The 15,907-nt window shown below is 40.6% G+C and overlaps 1 protein-coding gene across 1 annotated transcript in view; it reads right to left on the bottom strand.

Annotated features, from left to right (window-relative positions):
- The window catches only part of trim62.1 (tripartite motif containing 62, tandem duplicate 1), a 33,834-nt gene extending 18,235 nt beyond the window's left edge, over window positions 1-15,599 (bottom strand). The window contains exons 1-2 of the mRNA XM_023298121.3: window positions 15,446-15,599; window positions 13,629-14,182 (exon numbers count right to left, since the gene is read on the bottom strand). Coding sequence (XP_023153889.1) covers window positions 13,629-14,036 — 408 coding nt within the window. The 5' untranslated portion in view covers window positions 14,037-14,182; window positions 15,446-15,599. The remainder of the gene's footprint in view (window positions 1-13,628; window positions 14,183-15,445) is intronic.
- Window positions 15,600-15,907: the final 308 nt, after the last annotated feature.

The following is a 15,907-nucleotide window of genomic DNA, read 5'->3' as shown; positions in this document are numbered from 1 at the left end:
GTCTGAACACTAAGCTGAGGGAGGTGTGTGGTAGCACCGAGGCAGCAAAGTAAGTGGAAGTCTGAGGGTTACAAGAAAGACAAACAGATCTCAGAGCCATCCATGTTAAGTTTGATAATCTACACAGTGTGGGACAAGCCATTAAAGAGGAACAAGGGGGCTGCTGCTGGCATTAGAGTGGAAATCTGAGAGGTGTTGACCGATAAGAGCGAGTCTGCTGCTTGCATAAAGTCACTCACCAGCTTGACAGAAGCCACTCAGTGCTTCACCTTTTAGGGCTCGTATAATCCTGACTGCTGAGCTGGACGAACATCTATTCAGAAATTTAAATAAAAAGTAAAAGATGTACACATTTTTTTCAATGCTGTAGCTGGAAATTTATTTGACAGACAGTTTAAATGCTTGTAAGCCTAATAAGAAATGTCTGAATAATTCTCACTGCAGCAACCAGTTTCAGGCACTCTCTTAAGAACTATCAATCAAATCAGTCAGGAGCAAGATGCTAGTCTCAGAGAGGGCTATATATCATCTCAGCAGGCAACTGAGGAAAGAAAAAAAAACACATTATCATATGAAAAATGCATTTCCTTTAGGCCTGTGAGATCAAAATCCAAAACAACCCAAAAGCTCTTCACATGAATCACTGACTTCAATAATTACTTCCAAAGAAAAGGATCATTAGTAATACTGGTATGAGTTGCTATGTTTGGAAACTCCAGCTGGTTGTGCAGAGACCAAACTAAAACTTTCCAGACCTATTCAGATTATTACATTTTTCTGCGTAGAGAGTCAAACTGAAACCAGAACACCCATGTTCTGTTTGAGAAAGAAGAAAACCTCATTTAAAATCCCACTGGCATTTTTACGAATGTCAAAAGTTCAGCCTCTGAACAAAGCCTCTCTCAAAAGTATGTAGTGCATTTCACATCCATACTTTAAATTAATAATGGCTCATTTTAAAAAGCAGTTGATTTACTTTACGTAACAGAATTTCTGAAAGGACCAGAGCATTACTGGTTGAGATGAGTCTACGGTCGGGTTCAGGGGGTCACTGTGAACAGAGACCACACTAAAAAGTTGGAGAAAGATAACTTTAGAAGAGAGAATTGGTGACTTTTATGAATACGAATGAAACTATATCCTGAAAGCGACCCTGGGAGTTTGCATGTTCTCGAGGTGCTCTGGTTTCCTGCTCCAGCCCAAAGCCATGCAGGTCGGATTAACTGGTGTCCCCAACTTGCCTACAGGTATGAATACGAGCGTGGATTATTGTGTGTTCCTATGTGTCCAGTGACTGACTGGTAGCCTGTCAAGGGTGTAACCTGCAGGGAAAAATATATCTGTTACACCTAATGCACCTTTTGCCCAAATGTGTGGTCGTCATCCCTCTGCACGTGTAGCTAAAAGATGGATGGACCCGAGGGGTATAACTAAAACCCCAATCGAGATAACAGGTATCACTTTCAGCTTTCTTTATTAAGCCAGTCACCCTTTTTAATGGGAGCCTGCACAGGGCCAAATGAAGACGACCACTGTTAACCCAGGTCTTCTTAATCAGTTTATTCAAAAGGGGGCATCTGATGTGTTATTTGACTCTTCTTCAGCACAAAATGGACTGATCACATGCCGCCTATTTCAGTGAAGTGGACTGGGTTCTTACATTGGAGAGCTACGAGGAGTATAAACACTACAGTAAAAAGAGATGTTGAAAACAGGGCAAGAGAGGAATCCTAGTAGAAAATTGTTAATGGTGGAGGGTACTCGATGCCTGATGTATATTGCGAATACGACAGCTTTGCATTAAAGCCCTTAAACTTCATACATCTAATCATGATACTCAAGAAGTGCACTACACTGTCAGTTAGGAAAGAAATTGAGAAAATCACTCATGTTTTAGCCTAAATCAAAGTGAAATTTACATTTTCTGTGAAAACCACCAATAGATTAATACATTTTGTGGTCTGTGTTCTATTGGCTGCAATATCAGGAGTCTAGAACAAAGGCATAAAAACATATTTCAGATTTTTTATTTTTTTCTATCACCAACTAAATGCATGTGAGTTCCAACAACACAGACAGCTTGTGCTACTGTAACTGCACCACTTCAATCCAAGGTAATACCAATGCTTGGTTTAACAGGTTTGTACATACGATATATTTGCAATCTTGTTGAGCTGTAGCTGATAGTCTGTAGTACACATATTATTAGTTATTGTATATATATATATATATATATAGTTATTGTGACGAAAACAACCTGTGGAAGATTAGCACTTCCAATATCTATCAGTCAGTACCAGTATCAGTACCATCTATAAGAATCTAGCAGGTTAAAAGACAGACATGTTTGTGACACTGAAAACTCTCTCTGACAAATTATTTTTTTCCTAAAATCGCTACATTTTGACCCTCACTTCAAAGATAACTTACACTGTTTTAGCATGTGAACTGTTTATGCTGCAAAATTTCAGCAGGTTTCCACAGATGCATTTTAAAGCTCCACCTGCAGACACCAAACACACAGAAACCCAGCTCAAATGCAGGCACAGCAACACTCCTCTGAGGAGCTGCATTCCCTGCTAACAATATTATCTCTTTTCTACTGCAGAATGACTTCACTCTTTGGTCACACTGAGTAAACACACCCTGAAAATGACCCCTGGATATGTTTCACTGCCAGCGAATTTTCACTACAACCCAATGCAAGCTTGTGTCACCTTTTAGAAAAAGCTTCTTAGGATTAGTCAGACCTCTAATAGTCAGCATGGTGTTAATATAAAACCATGTCGTATGTGTCAGGCGCACAAATCACCTTGTGAAAAAAACATGATGTGGTTGCATGCCAGCCATTGCCACGCGGCATGGATAACAAGCACATTTGTATGCCTCTAATTCATCTTAGCAGCACGGGTGCAGCTGGAAGCAATTCTGCTGTAGCTGGTGTGTATGAACTATGAAGGCTGCGGCTCGCCAACAGCTCTATCTGACCAGATTAAGTGTGTGCCTGCTTCTCTTTCACTCAGGCCGCTGACATCAAATAAATATTTGGGATATATGCCTCTTTTGTCAGGTCACACTGTATAATAACTGTTTCTGCAGACAGTGGCAACACAGTTGTATGAATTATAAGAGCAGCCTCTAGTCAGGTCTGCATAGCTGTAAGTCTGCTGATAGAATGACTTCCAATAATCCACATATTGTAGCCTGGATCGTATATAAAAAAGAAGAGAAGAAATAAAAAAACTAATTTCAGTGAAGTAGGGAAAAAGCATTTTATATCTTTATAGTTCATGTATACAATAATAGTGCAACGATGACCAGTTTCAACCCACACAGGTCTTCATTGGGCAAACAAAACTGTATATACTGAATTTATTTAAAATGAGTCTCCTGACTGTTGAGAATTCAAGACTGTGTATAGCTCAGTGTGACGTGAGAATAAAATACATTTAAAATAAAGAATTCTAAGTAAATGATTAATAAATACACTTCGATACATAGAGAAGTGTAAAGTCACACACCTTTTTAAAGCTCATTTGCTTCTTTTGTCTTCACAAATGTCGAAAAACAATGCAGTCTCAGTTCGTACACTCGGCTGAATGTGTGTACTGGATTATGAATACAAAGAACAAAAAACCTTTTATTGTTCGCCTCTGACGACATTCATGAAAGCTGTAATTGCAGAATGATGCATTTGTCATTTTATTAGAAAATACTGTTCGTTTATCCTTTCAAAAAGAAAGAACTAGAAGGTATAAAGCTTACAGCCTCTTTGCTAAGGCTCATCTTTTAGTGCATACAGTGGAGAAATCAACAACACTAACACTCACTAACATAGGCTGACTGCCTCCATGTTAAGCTGGGTAATTTTGAAAACACTGATTAAATGTGAAATCCACATTCGCCCACACTTGCATTTTCAACTGGCTTTTGTAGACGATCTTCGTCTACGTGTTCGTGGCTGAAAAACACAAAAGCATCCAAAGATTTTCTTCTTTCTTCTGTTCCGGTCAGCAAACAACAGCACTGTGCTTGAACATCTGGAACAGCCGAGTTAGTCAGGTTAACCTCTGTTTAGTCTATTCCTGCTCTCTGTGATGAAATCTTAAGATTCCCTCATGACAACACCTTTGTCCTCCTGCCATCACGGAGATTAACATTTATAATGAGCAGATCAGAGTTGACACACAGTTCATTTTAGTTGCACAAGTCCGCAATCAGGTCAGTCAGAGGTCAGTTTTTCTTATTCATAATGAAATTCGTGGTTCTGGAGTTATTCACTTTGGAGAGTTTCAAAAAGCCTCGATTTTGGGTGTCTAGTTATGCGTATTATTGTTGATAAAAAAAAAAAAAAAAAAAAAAGACCAAAATGAAGAGAAAGGAACAGTTTTCCAGTTGGGCTACTGTGGACATATTCTGAAAGACAAGTGAACAATGCAACCAATACCTCAACTTCTCATTAGGCCTTAATCTCTTTTTAATTATTTAACATTTATAATTTTAATTTTTCAAAGTACCACTAAAACTAAATGAGCAAAGGTGAAATGAGCCTTTGATTGCATAACTTACATAATGACTCCAGTAGAGGAGTTTTCTTCAACAGATGAGGCTGTGGGTAAGACGGATGTTCTGACTTGACTTCTCCTGATTAAAGCTGGAAAACTTCTGACAGCCCTTTAAACTGTTTGACAGCTTACGCTCTTAATGCCTTAGGAATGCTCATTTGCTTTACAGTTGCGCTTATTGTAAGTAATTGAGCATGAGAGTATGTGCTAAATGCCGAAACTGTAAACAGCTGCTAGAGCAGGAAACCACCATTAATGTGCTGAGTGAAGATGAGTAGAGACACAACAGCTGGCTGTGCACCGCTGATCAGCCTGAACCTTGTTAAATGCAATTATAGCAAATGTACTAGGTCTAACAACTCATGGCCATAGAAAGTTCAATTGGACATATTTTATCATATTAGGAGCGAGGGTATTTAACTTGCTAATTGGATATTAGTTATCATACACATCAACCCAGGTTGCCAAGACATTATAGTTTTATTGACTTCAATTAGGTGCTTTAAGATCAACAGACAATAACCAGAGCTGCTTTTTTTAACCTGCTTCTTCTCGTTACTCAGATAATTACACAAATCTACTACTGCTTAATTTGACAACATTTACTTAATCACACAGAAATACGCTTTCCCAGCACCTCTCCTGCCTATCAGTCCTCTTCTGCCCTTCTGCGAGTGGACTGTGACGAGAAGCACAGGTTTGTAAGTAAACAGAAACACAGCTTGACTCTCTTGTTTAAACAAAACAGGCATTGGTTTGCTCAGGGAAGGGGTCAGGTCTGAGTCTGACTGATTGGGAGCTGAAAATGAGGACTCCTATCAGCAGCAAGTCTAATTAAATCATCTGCAGCAAATCACGGACACAGAGAATTACAAGAGATTACGGCCTCGTCCAGCCCTGCCCAGACCCCCGAGAACAACGGCCTGTAATCTGTCTTAATTCCCCAGCTAATCAATGCAGGGCTTAGAGTCTCATAGCTGCAGCCACAGGGAACAGCAGTTCACATCCACCCAAATATCAAACTGACAGAAACTAAAGTAAAAGCAAAGAAGTCTGAATAATAGCTCCTTCACCATCACACATCACTCCTGGACTTTTAAAATTTACCAAGATCTGCAATTGTCTTTGCCCAAAACCATCTTCATAAAACTCATTTCATATCAACCACTTTTCAAAGCCTATTCCAGCTCCTAGGGAGTTGTAGAAAGAGTAATCGTTAATACAACCCCTTTCACTGCCGGGTCTTTTATATTTAATGTAATCTTTATGGCGGTGTCACTGGTGTGCAGGATGCTCTCCCTGCTGATTTGCCTCACATTAAGGAGACTGAGGCTCAGCATTAAGCCTCACTTAAAGCCACAAAACTTAAAGGACAGCACTTCCCCTTTCATTCACTAAGATGACCAGTAAATCTCCCCTCCTTAGTGAGTCTTCCTCTCACTCTCTGGCCTACCAGACCAGTTCCTGCAGGTTTAACTTGCTGAACAGTACATGCACAACTACTGATGTCATACAGTAGATATAGTGCGCTCTATTATAATGAATCATCAGGATACAGTGCACATGTGGGAGTTTGTGAATTTCCACAGAATATGAAACACACAGACAGAACACATCTCTACTGAGAAGAGTCTATTTTTAATTTTGTATAATTTAATTTACTGTTGCTAAGCAAAGATATACTCAGCTGCCAGTGTATTTGGTAGCTATCTATGTTTACTACAATCCTGTCATGAATCCCACCTTCATGAGAGTGCCAATGCTGACTCAACTTCACTGTGATTTTGTTTTCCACCCCCATTTTCATGGGACAGACCAGATACAGTATTTGAAACAGTATAATGCAAAATGAGAAAGCTTTTTTTTTTTTTAACAAAAACTGAACACTATATTATTCATGAAGTCAGGATTTGTTATTTTCTCTTGTATTACTATATTTCTAGAAAGGCCTGCCTAATAAACTAGCAGCGCAGTGACTGTTTTTCTCACAGTGTTGGACTCTTGTGATTTTTGAAATTTCTCATTTTTCTCGCGGTCAGTCAAATAAACAAACTCAACACATACTATCAGGACAGTCACGTTTCTGCTAGCAGATGAATACCGATATAACAGATAAGGAGAAGGGTGAAACAGACACAAAAACATTTAAAATAGAAGTACATTATTGTATGTGTTTGAGTTTAGTTTTCTTGTTTTGCTATGTTACCACGTTTGTATCATGTCAGTCATCATGACAAAGAATACATTCACAGAGGGAACAAAAACAATAAAACATTTGGTCAAATGTCACCTGAGGTTCCTCAGGACTTTCCAAAGATGACCACTGACTTCAATGAAGGGGCAGAAGGTACTTGTTAATCTACAACCATTTGCAAGAGTGTCTGAAGTTTCTGGGATTTGGGATACACCTGTTAAGTTTAAGAGGGTTTATAAGATGCATTTTTCAATCATCTCCGCCTTAACATACTTTTAAGAAACGAGGCCCTAGTCTCTTTGCATCTACAACACTTAGCTGTTAAACAGCTTTCACCTGCATATTTTCTGCGTGTGCTAAACAGACATTTTTACTTGCTAGAAAACATATGGCACACTGCAAAATCAGCTTCTCTTTGCAGAAGCCGTACATGATCGCTTCTAATGCACGACAGATGTACAGACATCTGACTCTCTAAACTTTAGCATGAGCCAAAGTAATCATCTCAAAAACACCAAATGTTGTGCGTGATGGACACCACACCGGCTCACTTTTTCCAATCAATGCAGCTGTTTACCTGCTCATCTAACAACAGCGTGTGCTGAAGTAAACACGCATCCTGGCTCTGTCCTGCGTCCAGCATCATCAGTGGTATCAGCAATACACGCAGCGCGAGCTACCGCCTCTCTCTGGATGAGGATATTATGCCAGGACTCCTCTAATGGAACACGACTGTTTTGTCTCTCCCAATGGCTCCACCTCTGCATGAAGGAAGTCTCTCTGCAACACCACCATGAAGGGGCACCATGCTGGACAAACTCGTGTTTGGAAATTATCAGGGTGGGGGGGGGTCTGGGAACTGGCTTCTTCAAAAGAGCTCCTCTCCAAGCCAGTTATGCTGCCCTCAATAAAGCACATAATTCAGAAATGAGAAGATTACTGGATGAGAAGGCAGCACAGCACAGAAAAAAAAAACCAGAGAGAGCGAGATCTGCTGGAGGAAAGGAAAGCAGACTGAGGCGAGCCACAGGGGAGATGGCAGCCGTGGGTGCCCTTGAAATTGCCTGACTCATTACTGCAGCAGCACGGCCATGCGTGGTGATGGCAGGCTCAGAGAGAGAGCTCTCGGCCAGGCGCTGACAGTCGGAGAATGAGAGACAGCCCTGTTTCTAAACCACCGGAGGAACACTTCAAAGGCTGGTGTGCTCATTCTCCATTTTCAAACACAATCCTGCTTTACAGCGGAGGCAGACGAGGAAAATGCTAATACGTCTTCATGATTAACCCCCCTGTTTGTGGTCTGATAAGAAAATAATAGCTTGGCATAAGAATGACGTTAATGGAGGACAGCTCACAGGTGCATCAGGACATACTGAGTGACAGGTCTGTGGGGGTAATTCAAAACCACAGTAATCATTTAATTCTTCTACTGCGTGGGCTTTAGTTAAACTGACACTAGCATCACTGCACAACTGCCTACTGTTATTCTTCGTGCATATACATTCTGAAATCTCTATAGTCTGTGCAACAAAGTTAAATCCCCAAATATGCATGGCTAACCAGGGGCTGCAGTCGATTTCCCTTCTTATCTGCTCTTACACTAGTGTCAAGTAGAGCAGAAACACATCCCTAGGGCAAGTAGACAGCAGGAAGAGTCTGTCTCGTCCTGCAATACTGTGGTTGCACACAGCCCACTGACAGTCTCCATCATCACAATTAAAGCACAGTGGCTGCTGTGGCTTCCATTTTGTCCTCCGCAGGAGTTGACTGCCAACTTTAGGCCGCAGCACTGTGGAAATAAGTGCACAGCTTCGTCCAACTTCAATCAGGGTTGCAACAATCCAGCCAACCTCTATTTAAGATGGCGCCACACTCTAACCGTAGCATGACTAAGGGGAGGAACTGCAATCTCATAACCTTTAACAAAGTTTTCTAAAAATAAAAGTAATATTTCTCTGAAGATTAAGCACATACTTCACAGGTTGAAAGAATAGGGCTCTGTAGATAAGAATGTCTTGCCTCTTGGTTCTAACCTCATTTAATGAGTTCAAGGTAAGACTGACAGGCCAAAATATAACATAACAAAATACCAGAGGATTAAAATGATGAGTTGTTTGGCATGAATTAAAAAACTGAAGATTTCTGTTGCTGATTGTGGTTATGTTTAATGATTTAGTCCTGAGGAAGTTTCAGATAATTTAGCATTAATAGCTCTTTTTGCTCTTGTACATTAGGTTTAAATGGTGTTCCACGCCATCCAATATGATTGCTGGAATAAAACCCCTCTTAATCAGAATCCATTAGTTCCCTGTGAAATCTCTTCTCCCTGAAGCAAATGTCAGAGCTGCAGACAAATCCTCCTCGATCCTAACTTAATGTCCTTTCTGTTGAGAAATATGTGCAAGTGAGCAATTATGTGCTGGGTCAATGTTTGCTCGATGTATGTGCATCACCATGCAATAGTCTGGTGCTGGATGCGTTTGTGCATCACAGATCTGACCACAGAAGCGTTTACGGGGGAAAGGATGCAAATCAGCAGGAGGTAAAGCTTTCAACACAGCAACAAGACTCAGGGCCTGAGGTCAGTGGAGTGACATGCCAGGCTAAGGAGATTATATCCTGCTGCAAACTAACCAAAGGCTGCTCGTGTCAATAGACACTGGTCGTTCAAAAACACTGTCAGCCCAAAATGAAGTCAGCTACATCACGGCACAACAGAAGGGTACTGTGCCTGAAAACTTTTGTTATCTAATTAAATCACTGGCTTTGAAAACTGACATGTATTGTAATGTGCAAACACACTAAAAAATACCTATTTACATGTTGAGTGATCCTCATTTCCAAAACTGAGGTTTATTTATTCTCCAAGTCTCACTGAGATCCAGATCTATTTTGCCAGAGTAACCTCAGAAGAAACAATACAGCAGTCACGCAGCAGCCCTAGGTTACGACTGACTATGTTTTTATGCTTCTATATTTCATCATATTGAGCCACTGTAGGCGTTGGTCCAAACATTATAGTCTGAGCGTCAGCTTTAACTGTTGAAATTTGCTTTTGTCATCCTTGTACCATTGATTGTGAAAACACACTAATCACGTGTTGTTCTGTTTACAGAAAACTGAAGGCGATGGAGAACATGTTGGTGCCAACGTGCTCCTCTAGACAGGGTGAGAGGATGACAAACAAAAACAATGCTGTGAAAATAGACAGTAATTGGGAACCATTATTATTCTGACAGCATCAGTGTGGTTTCCAGTTTGTTTCCTCAAAAAACTAAATCTGCAGAATATTTGCCAATTTTACCCAAACCAAGATGTTCTCCTTTCACTCTCTCACCGAAGAGCCACATCTCTGTAAAAATTTAAAGATGACGAGCTATAACCTCCAAACAAATGGCAAACAAGAATGCTACAGAGGAAGACACAGTTAAAGCCAGTCCGGAATTCAATGTGCCAAATCTTTTAACAATTCAACACAGAGGCCAAGCTTTGGCTCTCGACCTAGTAAATCCTTTTCCCCTCATCGACAAACTTTCCCACCATACAAAAACTCTAAGGTTCATTTTAAAGAGGCGACCAAGCTGGCACGACATGTACCCCTCTGGCCCAGATAGTCAAAACACTGCTGCTGATTGCTGCTGCTGCTGCACTTTAACACATCCTCACCATGTTGTTTTGGCATTTAGTTAAGCACTGTCGAGTCTCATGCTAAAAGTGAAGTTTATGCCTGCAGGCGACACTCGCACACATTTGTTTCTATTTGACACAAAGCCCCCGTCTGCTCACTGGAAACAAAAACGAAATAATAGGAAGACTTGTAAGTTGCCTAATGTCACAGGCTATTGCTTACATATGCTCCTTCTCACATAATGATTAATTAAGAATTTTTAAGTTCAGTTACAGTATACATATTCTTCACAAAATATATTTTGTGATCTCAAACGAACCTGACAGAAAATAATTGTAACACCATCTGGTGCCTCGCTGTGATGTTTGTTTGTCTGGTAGGGATGAGACGTTATGTAACACACCACCCCACTTGTAGATCTAAAAAGGCGACTATGCCAAGCTCATCATGGGACATGGCTGTTTCTGATGGGGCCACTGTGTACTCATACTCGCTTTCAGTACTGTGGATCTGGGAAGCCTCCAAGGCTCCTGCCAGAATACAAAATGCCAGATCGCCGCCTTGAAAAGAGTCCCAAGCAGAGGGACAAGCTGGTGTCCAAGAAAACAGAAACATCTTTGCTGGGCCTAATTACTTCTGCTTCAAGATTACACAGTTTTGACCTTTCTCAAGCTTCCAGCACAAGGCCTGATTGGAAATTGAGGACAGCGTTGATTTCCACAGTGTTTTCAATTATAATAGATGCAGAACACAGGCGGGAACAACTGTAGTTCTTTATTACCCACAAACTGCCTGTGTTTACATGTGTATTTAATTGAATTAACTGTACTTGTTAATTCCATATTTAAATCTTTAATTTACTCTTTATAAGCACCTCAGTGGTATAGTTATAATCCAATTAAAACAGTTTTGCAGTTAAAGGGGAACTCCACATCAAAGTCAGCTTGCAGGTCTTGAGGCATGTGGAAAAAAAAATCCACTTGTGGCACCAGAGGGAGCTGAGCAAAGTCTAATAAATTTCCAGAAGCGATGTCACTTGAGTCAGAGTTGGTTAGAGCTGAAGACGGTTTGAAAAATGTAAAAAAATATGAGGGTGTGAAGCTAGAAAGAAGGGAACTTACCAGTGCTATATAGCTCGCTCCTCATCTCTGCATCAGGTAAGTGGCTTGAGGACACATTAGCTGCTACCAACATTACACACCTGAATCTCCCTCTGAATTGCTAAGTGTGCTGGTAAATTATTATATAACGCAATACTGAAAAATATGTGTCCATTTTCATATTTCGATTCAGAAGTAACTGACAATGTCTGTTATTCATCAATTCTGTCTTACTATTTCTCCATTAGATAGAGTTGTTAATTAAGTCGCAGTCTGCATACCTGCTCAATGATTCCGAGCACCGGGGCACAATTACTTTATTCTTGTAAATGATGTGCTGTCAACTAAGTACAAGAGGTTAGCGTCAAGAATATTCAACATTTGAGACCATCTCACTGATGCAGGTACAGCGAAGTTACACTTGAAGTTGCTATCAAATACAAACACACAGCTAAAATTTTAGCATAACATCAAATTCATTGTTATTAATAGTTAAATCTGTGAAAACAAAGGCACAGATTTCATTAGCATGACATCCAAATGTGTCAGAGTGTTGATCTGAGCTGCAATAAGAGTGTAAACCCTTAAAAACCGCACAGCTGAGTGTTAACCATCAGTTCCTTATCAAAAGCTTCACTGGGCTGTCTGCCAAGAAAATAGAAAACCAAATGTGTATGTTACATAGTGTAGACATGAGAATTGAGACAGACTGCATAATAGTAGACTGGAATGTGTTGCTATGCATACTGGAGCAAAGAAGGAACAGGATTAGGAGCTTTGTTTCACAGTTATTGGATTTTGGCTCTGTGGGAATGGAATTATCCAAACAGCAAGCGGAAAGCAAACACTGAACTATTCCTGTTAATGTGGAAAACATGACTCAGAGTAAACACATGGGGTACATTAGCAGAAGATCTGTATGGAAGTTCATATCTTCACAGTTACTGCCAATTACTGGTAAGTATCCTGAATCTAAAATATAATTAATCATTGAGACATTCAGCAGTTGTTTTTTTAAAATTTATGTCAACAAAGGCTTTGCATCTGCTTGTACATTTAAATATAATCCCTTGCTGAGTCAAGATCCCTGCTCTCAAACAAACCAAATTTCCGTAAATTTTTAAGTACTGTGGGGACAAGTTGAAAGTTTAGAGATGACAAGAGATGTTGTGAAAAAGAGAAAGGGTTTCACATGTAACACAGGACTACTGCACGTCATCCTGTGACATTCAACAGTAAAATACGGCACATCACTAATATCCTAGCATGTGTAGGTTGTTGTGCTTTTCCTGAAAATTTTTAAGGATCTACAGTTTCTATTTATTTTTTTATCTAGTTTTATGACTATAAAAAGCAAGTGTGACATTTATTCCTGTATAAAATAAACCTGTTTGCCTAAGAGGGAATGATACACAACTGAACTCACAGATCAGCCAGGTGATTTAACCTTTATTTCACCATGTAAGATTCCAGACTTTACTTTACAGTGAGACCTGACCAAAGCAGCTGTATGGCATGAAGGTGCAAACAAAGCACACAAATACGGCAAATATACCCATCCATACTGTATAAAAGTTTCCCCAAGCAAACAACACACATTTATTAAAAAATTCCAAAGTTCAGAAGTTAAACGTACTAAGTTTCCATTAACATCAAAATCTTTGATGCATATAATTCCCTTGAATTCACTTAAGATAACTCCGTCCTTCAGTTTCAAGTTCTTTTGCAAGTCATTTTGGGCAGCAGGGGCTGCATACCTAAACATCTTTTTACCGACTTCTGTGGGCACCAAAGAGATGAATCCATTGACCTCTGATCATAACGAGAGCTATAAACTGGAATCTCATTATGATCTGAGGTCAGTGAACCCTGGGGACATCTGCGAAAAGCAAATCGGATAGGTCTCATTCCTCAGCACCTATTGTACCTGATGTACTCATGAGCAAAGAAAGAAATCCCCAAACTGCTTTAATGGAGCTGCTCTGTGGCAGCAAAGGATTTACTGCTGAACTGTCTGTGCAGCTCACATGGGGTGACTGAGTGCAACTTCCTGAACGTGATGCAGAGTGCTGATGGGTTTTAAGAAAATGTCAGCCTCGCTCTGACTAATGAGCTGTCAGAGTGTGTGTGCTATAACTGACCTGTATCTCCTCGTAAGCTTCGTCAATGGTGGTCACTTGGTGCTGCTCGTGCAGCGCCGGCTCGTCACAGAAGAAGCAGACCAGACTTTTGTCCGTGAGGCAGAAGAGCTTGACTTTCTCGTGGTCCTTGCAAGGGTAGGAGCTCCTCTGAGCGTTAAGGATGGCGTCAAGTGGGAAGGCAGAATAGCGCTCCACAATGTTGGACAACTTGAGACTTGGTGAAAGGAGTGGATCGGTGAAGGTCCTCCGGCACTCGGGACAGTCCCGTGTTCCGTGAGGCTCTTGCCTGCTCCAGTGCTCGGTGATGCACTTTCTGCAGAAGTAGTGCTCGCAGCCAAAGCTTACGGGGTCTTGGTATATGCTTAGGCAAATGGAACAGAGGAGCTCGTCCTTCAGACAGCAAGCCATTTGCAAAAGCAGAGACTGAGAGGCATCTAAGAGGGCAATGTTCTGAAGCTGTGTATGTGTGGTTTAACCTGTAAGAGAAGGGTTCACTGCATGTGGGAGTTCATCGACAAGATCTTCGGGAATCTTGGGATTTCACGGTATTGTCTCTGTTGAGAAACAATAAACACCAGACAATAAGCAACAATAACATGCGTCACATCCTAAACAGAGAATAGCATTCTCTAATGCATTTATGACAAAGAAATCACTCACAGAAGCAGTTTCATTTTTCTTCTGGTCACACATTAACCAAATGACCAATAAGAACCTATTTAATATTTAATCTTGCTCATAAGAACATCCAGTGAGCTGTCATAACTGGATCTCATTTCACACTGTTAACACTGGCTGAACATTGGTTTGAAACTACAGCTGCAACAATTAGTTGAGCAGAACAGAAAATGAATTGATTTTGAGCAGAAATTTGCAAAGCATCACAATTTCCAGTTTCACAAATTTGGATATTTGCTTTTTTCCCCCCCAATCTCTCATGACAATACATGGTATGTCTTTGTGTGAAGGACTGAAAAACAAATCTTGCAATTTGAACAAGCCCAAACAACTAATCCATCAACCGAGTAAACAACCAGCAGTTAATAACTGTTTTATTTGAAAACAGATTTATTTAGAGATTGTCAATCAAATCGGTTTAAAAAGAACAATAAATGGTGATTGTGGACAGAACTTCCAAAATGTCCCCTTTAGTAATTTAGCAGTAGTATTTAACTCCATTATAATGTAATTTAATACAGCTGTCACACGAGAACAGCTGCAACTTGCTTTCACTTTATCAGCTTCCCTCTCACCTGAGGAAACACCCTATGATAATATTCAGGCTTTAATCAAATTACACTTTGCTACATCTCTTTCCTGGCTTTTTAAGAGGAGTGTTTTAATTTCTACTGCTGTCTGCACCAGCCACCTAAGGAACCAACAGGCAAACACCTGCAGCATTATTGTCTCCGCTGCTGTCTAACCTCCTCCCCGGTGTTAACAAGCCTCCCTTTCAATTTCCCTCATGAGGCAGGTTTCAACAGCCCGGACTGAGCTTTTTCATTCTTAGCATGTACCACAAACTACCAGGCTAGCACATGTAGCTTAGCATACACACTATTTAACCGGTTTTATCCACTTTGCATGCTAGCTGGATTTGTAAACATAACCGACAAGGACCACGACACCGCCGACCAACAGAGGGAAGATGAGAGGAGGCAGGCACACAAAAGAGGCATAACACTAGTTAAATAAGCCACGTATGACAAAGGCGTATTCAGGGGTGGTGTGTGAGAGATAAAGGTAACTTAATGTGACAGTACTTTATAGCAGCCGTGGATAAAAACGGAGGAGAAAAAGCAAAAGCCTCAACTCACCAGCTTCTTAGCGGCGACATCAGCGGCTCCAACGCAAGTGTCTTTCAGGAAGGAGAGCAACACACAGCGGCAACAGATGCTACCAACTGTATCGACCGACGGGGGGGGTTTCACACATAGTTTTACGAGATAAACGCAATTCGTCTACGAATACAGCGCAGAAGTGAACACCAGCCAGTGTAGATTTTATCTGACGATTTAAGAGAATTTTTGAGCCCGTGTGAGTCGTGAAATGTGACAATGTAAAGCTGAACCCCCTGTAATATAATGGAGTGGCTCAGACTTCCTCTCTCCCGTTTCTCCCGCTGCTTAGCTACCGCGGTTACAACAAATACACTAATATACAAGAAAATTATAGTATTTCCTCTAGTTAATTATTTACCAACAAAAATAGGGTTGTAAATTCCCATTAAAAGTGACTGTCACTGCGCAGTGAGGACGTTTTAATGAGCCAAACGAGTG

The sequence above is a fragment of the Amphiprion ocellaris genome, chromosome 5 (genome assembly GCF_022539595.1).
Source record: "Amphiprion ocellaris isolate individual 3 ecotype Okinawa chromosome 5, ASM2253959v1, whole genome shotgun sequence".
NCBI classification, from domain to species: Eukaryota; Metazoa; Chordata; class Actinopteri; family Pomacentridae; genus Amphiprion; species Amphiprion ocellaris.
Note: the sequence above shows the minus strand (reverse complement) of the source record. Positions and strands in the feature narration are given on the sequence as shown.